The following is an 8,504-nucleotide window of genomic DNA, read 5'->3' as shown; positions in this document are numbered from 1 at the left end:
TGTAGTGAAAAAAAATAGTTAGAACCATCTAACCATGTACTACTTCATATTAATTGGTCAAATTCTCTGGAGGCAAATCACTCCAATGCTTGTTTGCATAGTCAGTACAAACTATGTCAAGGTATCAAATGCTTGAGCCTCGCGTGCTACCTTAATGAAGACGTCTTCTAATGTGGTGTCAGATAAACCCCATGCGAAAACAGTGAAGTTTCTTTTTGCAGCTTCAATAGCTCGGAATACATTCGCCATTTTAATTTCCTCTTTTGGCAGCTCAAATTTTTGAGTACCAGAGAGATGGTATATCTTGTTGGCATTTGGGGTGAGCCGTTGTACCATGTTCTCGACATCCTTCTCGTGATCAGAAGATGTTGTCATTGCGAACACATATGTTCCTCCATATCTGCCTTTCAGCTATGACAAAACAACAGAAGTAGAAAAAAATGACAAACAATACATGGTTTACATTTTTGTTAAAAAAATCATGTTTTAGATTCGCACTTTCTATTTGGAGTAAATTGAAAAATTTGTGAAGTGTATGTGCTCAGCTTGGATTTTGAGTTACATTCAAACTTGATTTATTTTTAAACCCTTACTAATACAACAAATCCCCTGCGGTTAAAGATTTCTACACTCACCCAGTCAACACGACACGGTTTCATCTGGATCAGTTGGCTCAAAATTTGAGTGAGCATTTTAATTATTTTCAAACCTGATTTCTAATCTCAAAATCCGAATCATCCAATCAAGATGAAAAAGTGTTGAGCTGAAATAATGGTTTGGTTGCGTAAATTAACACTTTATATGCAATGAAACTCATTTAAAAGTTTCATTTTAAAATACATTTCGATAAAGTATATCACTCAAGGAGCGTACCTCCTTTGGATATCCTACACACTGCAAGCTACCATCTACAAAAATTCCTAACCGATCACATAAAGCATCTGCCTCTTCCATAGAATGTGCTAAAAAGCATAAAACCAAGATTTATGAATCAAATATAACACAGGCTAAAGCATAAATTAGAAGCAAATGTAGTGCTACAAAATCCATGAAAGAGTGTGTGGGGTTACTGGTCAGAATAATTGCACGATCCTGTTTCGCAAGCTTGATAACATTCCATAGGCATTTCCTTGAAGCAGGGTCTAATCCAGTACTTGGCTCATCCATATAAACAACCTAAATTTGAATTGGCATGTACAGAATAAGAAAACTTGAATCTTATTTTTTATTAAAAAAATGAAAAAGAAAAAATGTCAAATTCGGTTGAAATAAAAAAACAAACTTTGGGGTCCCCAATCAATGAAATTGCAACACTAAGTCTCCTCTTCATCCCTCCACTGTATTTTCCACATTGTTTATCAGCAACCCCTCCATAGAAAAGGTTTAAACTCTTCAAAGATTCTTCTACTGCCTGTAACAATATAATGGTAGCTAAATAGTTACAATTATCACTGCCAAACAAATTTTATAGATCCATACTCTTCACAGAAAAATAAGCAATAAAAATTTGTTGAGAAATATGTTGTTGAAGACTTAAAGCACCTAAAATGTATTTTGTCTTTTCAACAAGTTCCCTTTTTTAAATACCTTTTTCTGAATAAAACTGAGATATTTCATTGGTAATCATAAAAAGCTTGTTCCTTAATTGGTTTATTATAAACTTATTGAGTCCTTGAACAAAACCAAACAATGTAATAGTTAGTAGACAAAACTAACATGAAATACATAGTGTTGTGACAAAATATCACACAAGAATCATGAAATACCAACTAAGCTAAAACACCTGTTTATAGTTTGAAAAGAACAATTTGTATAACATATGACTTAACATTCCTAACGTAATCATACTCCTAACACAGCAATAATAATCCAAATATTTTAAACAGTAATAGTTCCTGTGGAATGAACTTACATGAGTCAAAACTGAACCTTTAAGATTCTTTAGTCTGCCATAAAAAAGTAGGTGTTCTCTACCTGTCAAGCTTTCCCACAGCAAACTATAGTATCATGAAGAAAAGATTTAGAAACTTCTTTCGATTGATGCAAAATTTGATTTCAGGAACATAAACATTGGAGGAAATTTCAGCTTACTCATGCTGTGGGCATACTCCCATGCTAGTATATATTCTGTCCATATGAGTTCTTACATCCAGGCCTTGAACATATGCCGCACCAGATGTCGGCTTTGTCAGACCAATCATCTATAAGCACACATAAGCTTATTAGATTTATAAATTAAGAAGAAACTATTTAAATGAAGAAAAATGATTCGTTGAGTTATAGTAGAATTTCTTATGATGCTGAAGTGAGTGTATCATAGCCAGAGGTCCATACATCCTAGTATGTATTGACAAGCATTCCGCTCGAGGAACGGCAAAAAATAATTCAAAAAATATATAGTAACAATCCTGTTAAAAAATATTTGAAGTCTTTCCCCTCAATTAATACATCTATTAGGACAAAATACGATTTGTTGAGTTATAGTAGAATACATGTAGTTTTACAAACAAACAAAAAAACGAACAAAATTAACTTTTAACTTACCATACTAATAAAAGAAGTCTTCCCAGCACCATTAGGACCAAGCATACCAAAGCATTCCCCTCGAGGCACAGCAAGGAACAATTCTTTCACTGCAAATTTTCCTGGATTTCCATCCCGTCCTGGATAGAATTTTTTTAGGTCGTCACAAACAATTGCATGATCATTCGTTGGTTCAAGAAGCAATTGCTCCACCTTCTCCCTCTTAAGACAAATAGAAAAAGGAAAAAAAAGTATTTAATACATTATGCATGTAAGTAAGCCACATGTGGCAAACCAATTCATTTATCTCCAATGCTGAATATGTTACGAACTAGTACTTTAAGTTGAAAATCCACTTTAATACCTTGGTGTTAATACTTTTATAATACAGTACTGATGTTGCGAAAGCAAAATATTGTGACTGAATGGAAAGCTAAATGGTTCTCACCGAGGTGATACATTTATTCAATACACATAAAGCTCACCTCTTGGATGACATCTTCTTTCTCCATCTGAGCCAAAACTTCTGACCCCTGCCTTTGAATAGCGAGCTTCTTCAATGATGAAAGAGGTTTTTTCTGAAATCCTTTCAAGAAGAAAAGAGGACTTTTTCCACTTCCTGTAGACAATACTTGATCGATGTAATAAGAAACACAAAGCACTACGACCCACTCAGAAGACATGATAATTAAGACCTCTTTCATGCCATTGGCGCTATCGCTCAGATCCTGCCACCTCATACCATTAGTCCCTGAATTACTGCCATTTGTAGCAGACTCTGCAAACTCATATAACCCACGATATAAAGCAAACCCGGGATATAACTCCATACAAATGATCCATTCTCCTGCAGAAATAGCGCAGGAAATCAACACGTTAGAAGGTAAGAAGCTGACAAAGAGGCATGTGATACATATAAAGATGCTGATATGTGGTCTATGTAGATAAAACTTCTAATCATTTTTATCATATCATATCATTCCATTTTTTACAGTTTGTAGAGAATCAAATAATTTCTGATTTGTAAATGAAAACTGATAAGCTATACATGCTTAATTGCAAACTTTGTATTATAAGCACAGAACATTCAAGATCTTTTGGTGTTTTTGAATCTTCATAGTGATGGTCATCCTCTTTCTCTATTTCCTTGTCCTCATCCTCTTGTTTCTATTGCCTTACCCATTTAAGGCGAGGACTACTTAAATCTTATATCTCTAATTAATGCGGACTCTCAATACACCTTAAACACTCAAGAATAGACAACTAGAAAGTAGTTTAAAGCATGTATCTCAAACAAACATGTTTGACATGAGACTTGAGGGTCTCTGTCAGTCGTATTTGGTTGCTGGTCTATCTATAAATGATTTTGTTGGAAATTTGGGAAGTAATTTTATGTGGAATATGTGAAGACTGAAGATCATTGTTCTATCTTGATTTCCTTCTTTTCTATTAAAGAAAAGGAGTCCCATTTAATTTATTGAGAGTGCCTGTCAGTCGTATTTTGGGATTGTACCGACTACCAAGAGAAGCAAGGACCAACAAACCAAGGACATTGACAGCATCCGTACCAAGATTAAGCTCAATGGAAAGTGTTAGCAATATAAAGTTTATTAGTTGGGGGGTTTCTATTTGAACTAGAAAATGCTAGTGCTTGGCTTAATTAATAGTGTATGCACGTGCATTCACTGATATAACTTACTTGCAAATGATGAAACTTGAATAAAATGTTGGAAAAACTGGGAACCTAATAGCCCGGTTCCAAAGACGCCTATATATGACGATACTGAAAATATAAAAACACAGGTCAGTAATGAGAAAGAAAATACCAATACACCCATTATTATGAACAGCTTGAGGTAGCGACATACCTGTAGCAGTCTTAACATTTGAATAAAAGGAAGACAACAGAAATGCCATTGAAATTTGTAAGTTTATATAGATGAAATAAAATATGAATTGGATGCTGTAGTCATTCAAGGTGAAGAATTTTAATCCTGAAAATGAAGTCAGCAGTGTCAGAAAGAATGGGAAAATGCCAAGAACGGAGTTAAATGGTTATATTCTTACCAAAGACTGAGCCAAACGTCACAAAACATAAAATGTAGATCACCGATAAGGCAAGAAAATAGCCGTATGAAATCATCCAATATGGCCCGTCACCAAGACCATGCATTTTCATCATGATTCTTAATTTTTGTTGCTTCTCATAAACCAGTGATGTCAGAATAACCTACATAAAATGCACATGGAGGTTAATCATGTTGAACAGATAAATACATTACAACATATATTCTGCTGTGCTTGCATTAGATGTTAGATACAATTGTTGACTTTGAATACGAGTCATGTATTGTTCCATGAGCAGAAAATCCAAATATAAAGGTGATTCAAGGACAGGAAAGAATATCACAGCTATTGAAAAAATCAAAATGGTCAATAGCTACCTATTCTCGCTCATATATTTGTTCAGATATTTCTGCACTTACCGGAAAAAGTAGCAGGACGACCCATGTAAAGAACAGACCACTCAGAAGAGAAGCTACCTCAAGTCTAATTGGGGTCTCAGGTTTTGGAATTTCCTTTACAAACTCAAATAACATTTTGGTATCAGGTCCAAGCAGAAACTTCAGATAGGCATTTGATATCTGCATGGATAATGATCCTAGGTATCAGTCACTATCATCTTCCAAGATTCAGATAAAGAAAGACTAGTATATTTTTTTTTAATAAAAAGTGAGTTAATGTATACGAAGGGGACTTATTTATGTTAAGTAACTAAAATTTACTGATGCAATTAATGTTAAAATTTTCAATATTGTAACTCAATGCTGGATGTACGTCATATCATGATCATAGTTTCGCTAACTTCTTCTATTCAAATTATGCATTTTCGAAGAAGTAATAACTGAGCCATTTGTTTTGCCAGTCCAAATGTATTCTGATGCTAATGAATCAATTACATGTTTTACTTTATGTATATATAAAATTAAAAAACTAAAGATTCGTACCACAGGCTTCCAAGTTGCATGCTCTTTCTAAGTTGAGATAGAGTTTTATGTTTTGTAGTTGTGTTTGTGTTTGTGTGCGCGCGTGCGTGTGCGTGTGTGTATATCCATTATTAGAGATTTAGGATAACATCAGCAAGGAAGATGAAACGATTAAAACAGGTTTTAGATTTATACCAGATTGACAGAACGAGGAATCCGCAACAATCCAACCTTGCGGGTTGAGTTATACCATACAGTGACATTGAGTCCATCCTCATTCGAATTTAGAAAATCAAAAGCTGTCAAATGTCAAAACAAAAGTATAAAAATTAGTATTATCTTCCACACGTTATGTATATATAATGAAACATAATGACAAAAAAGTACCTGAAACTATATCATTGATCCGTCCTTCTGATTTACCTCTTTGATTACCTTTATATAACTCAGTGTCGATATCAGAGGAACTGTTACGCCAAAAATTTATAACTTGACCACATCTGACTTCTACTTCTAGTGGAAACAAATTCAACCATAAACAATTAGAAACTCCAAATTTTATGTAACATTTTACTCCCTGTCATTTATAAATGTTTTGAAACAATCTATTACAGTGTGAGCCATTATTGGCCGCAAATTCCGTAAGATTGCTATCACTGCAAAAGTATGTGCAGGTGCAAATTTTGTACATTAATGTTTTTATATGCTCCTTTTTATAATTAACCAAGCAGTTCAAAACAAAAATGAAGACTTAGGTTCAAAACTATTTGAATATTTAATTTTCTGTCAGCATGCATTTCAATGCTTTGTGAAACACAAAACAACAAATGAGAATGATTTCATTAGAATGGCACATCAGATTGTCAATCTCCATTATAAACATAGATGTGTGCATTCACTGTAACACCTGTTGATTCAATTTCAATTCCATGTTTGTAATCATACATTGCCATTACAGATGTTCTATACCTTTCTCTGAGGCGTTGCCTGGTATCTGGTAGGGAAATGAGTATCCAAAGTTGTACCGAGGGCACTGAGTTTGTAGATAAAAAATGGGACGATCTGAAGTGAAAGCAGGTTCAAGAAAATTGTTGGCCCCAGGCATTGCATCAGATCCCTATATTATTTTCACAGTTGCAACAACAACATCAGAATCCACAAAAATAGACAGACCAATAAATAATATTTAAATTCTAGACTGATTCAAAAGATATATATTGACATTCTAGACAGACAAATAAACACTTCAGAGATGGAAAAAAAAAAACTCACCAGCACATTTGATGGCAAACTAGCCATGATATCAATGTCATCTGGATAGGACTCAATTGGGAACATATTGTCTGACACATCTGTGCAAAGAAAAACAAGTAATCATGAGGCAAACAATGAGGTGAAGTGCATGTTTGGTTCCACTTATACATGAGGCAAAAGCAATTCTATAAGCATAAAATTGATTCTATATGTTCAAGTGTTATCAAAATTAACTTTGCCTCTATAATAGGTTTTAGCTTGAAGTTGAGATTTGTTACTATATAGTCTTCAAACATAAATTTTAGCCGAAAATTTAATGTTCAACTTGGTGTATGTTTGATTACGCGGTGTCAAAAATTGATTTCAATTTATTGATTTTGTAAAATTGATTCAAACTAAAATTGAGTTGAATGATAAGTGGTCTACACTTGAATACATTCATGTAAAATCATGTTTACTATGAAAAGCTACAAATTATTGCTTCAAGTTAGAATCAATTCTGGAGGAAAAATCAATTATATCTGAGATCGTGCAACTATGTCAAAATCAATTTTACATCATCCTACTGTAGAACAGGAACTAATACACTCAATTGGAGGTGAATGTATCAAAACATAAAATTAATTTAACAAATTTGAAACATAAAAATTAATAAAAAGATGTTATACTCTGTGCAAAGGATTGATTGTCGGAGGTGAAAAGCATGTTAAAAGCACAGGAAACATTTTCCTTGCAATACACGGGAGGAAGTTGAAAGAGAGGAGGCCATTCATGTGGCTGAGGAATAGCACAGGCTGCCATTTGAGTCTGATCCGAATACTGAACCCCACAAAGCTTGTCTGAATCGTTACATGTTGTACTGTTGTCGCGACAGACACAACCGCATTTGGATTCGGGTTGAGTCAGTTGATGATTGACCAAACTTTGAAGGGAAATAAGCAAGACAGAAAGAATCAATGGGAACAGAATCAACAAGATGTTGGTCTTCACGTTCCGTTTCTGTATAACCAAAAAAACGTGACATGCAAGTAAGTTAGATAATAATAGTCCGTAAGACCTAACTCAAATGACAATGACTATATTGTTAGATCGGACATTTTTAACCCGATTCAAAATCAAGACCTAACAATTGTGCGTGTGAGTTTGAGTGGTGCTTGATACTACTTAAGAAAATATAATAATGAATAATGGATAGTGATATAGTTGTACCTGGAAGGTTAAGTTCTTTCTGAGAAGAGCGTTTGTTTGAGTAAAGAAGCTAGCAGGGGAAGGATCTACCATCTTTTTTTGGTGTCTTGGTTTTCTCTGACAATGCAAAGGCTCTTACTGTTATAGATATAGGAATTCAGACTTCCCGCAATCATAGTTTTTTTTTATTTTTATTTTTAAAATGATAGTAGAAATTAATGTAACTTTCTATTTTAGAAAAGGAATTAATTGATATTGATCTTTTTATACCGCCTATCAATTATAACCATAATGCTAATGACTTTTTTTATGCCGCCTATCAAGCATGTATATGATTTTTCTTTTTTTTCTAATAGCTCTTTTTTTTTTTTTAATGTCATTTTAAACTAACATTTTCTCTTTCTCTCTAACAATTTACAAACGACTAAGATTTGCAAATAAAAGAAGAACACTCTTTTAAAAAAATATTTAATTTGGATATATTGTCCGTGCAAAAATGTTTGCATTGAAGTTATTTTGATAATTGTTGATTAAAGTTTTAGTGTTATTACA

At 33.6% G+C, this 8,504-nt stretch overlaps 1 protein-coding gene across 1 annotated transcript; it reads right to left on the bottom strand.

The window, feature by feature from the left end:
* Positions 1-8,054, bottom strand: LOC25493812 (ABC transporter A family member 7). Its single transcript, XM_039832807.1, has 18 exons — positions 7,974-8,054; positions 7,433-7,763; positions 6,783-6,871; positions 6,480-6,627; positions 5,898-6,023; positions 5,706-5,809; positions 5,010-5,168; positions 4,591-4,753; positions 4,392-4,517; positions 4,223-4,306; positions 3,009-3,370; positions 2,545-2,745; positions 2,092-2,201; positions 1,913-1,997; positions 1,283-1,411; positions 1,071-1,176; positions 874-962; positions 1-411 (listed from the first exon to the last, which is right to left on the bottom strand). The coding sequence occupies exons 1-18, from the start codon at positions 8,043-8,045 to the stop codon at positions 112-114; spliced, it is 2,784 nt and encodes a 927-aa protein (XP_039688741.1). The 5' UTR covers positions 8,046-8,054; the 3' UTR covers positions 1-111.
* Positions 8,055-8,504: the final 450 nt, after the last annotated feature.

The sequence above is a fragment of the Medicago truncatula genome, chromosome 4 (assembly GCF_003473485.1).
Source record: "Medicago truncatula cultivar Jemalong A17 chromosome 4, MtrunA17r5.0-ANR, whole genome shotgun sequence".
Classification (NCBI taxonomy): Eukaryota; Viridiplantae; Streptophyta; class Magnoliopsida; order Fabales; family Fabaceae; genus Medicago; species Medicago truncatula.
This window is presented reverse-complemented; position numbering and strand designations above follow the sequence as displayed.

Excerpts from the sequence above, each read along its gene's own strand:
- LOC25493812 (XM_039832807.1), bottom strand. The coding sequence starts at position 8,045 with ATGGTAGATCCTTCCCCTGCTAGCTTCTTTACTCAAACAAACGCTCTT. Across the intron at positions 6,024-6,479 it reads AGGCAACGCCTCAGAGAAAG|AAGTAGAAGTCAGATGTGGT; the intron begins GTATAGAACATC and ends TGTTTCCACTAG. Across the intron at positions 2,202-2,544 it reads AGACTTCTTTTATTAGTATG|ATGATTGGTCTGACAAAGCC; the intron begins GTAAGTTAAAAG and ends GTGTGCTTATAG.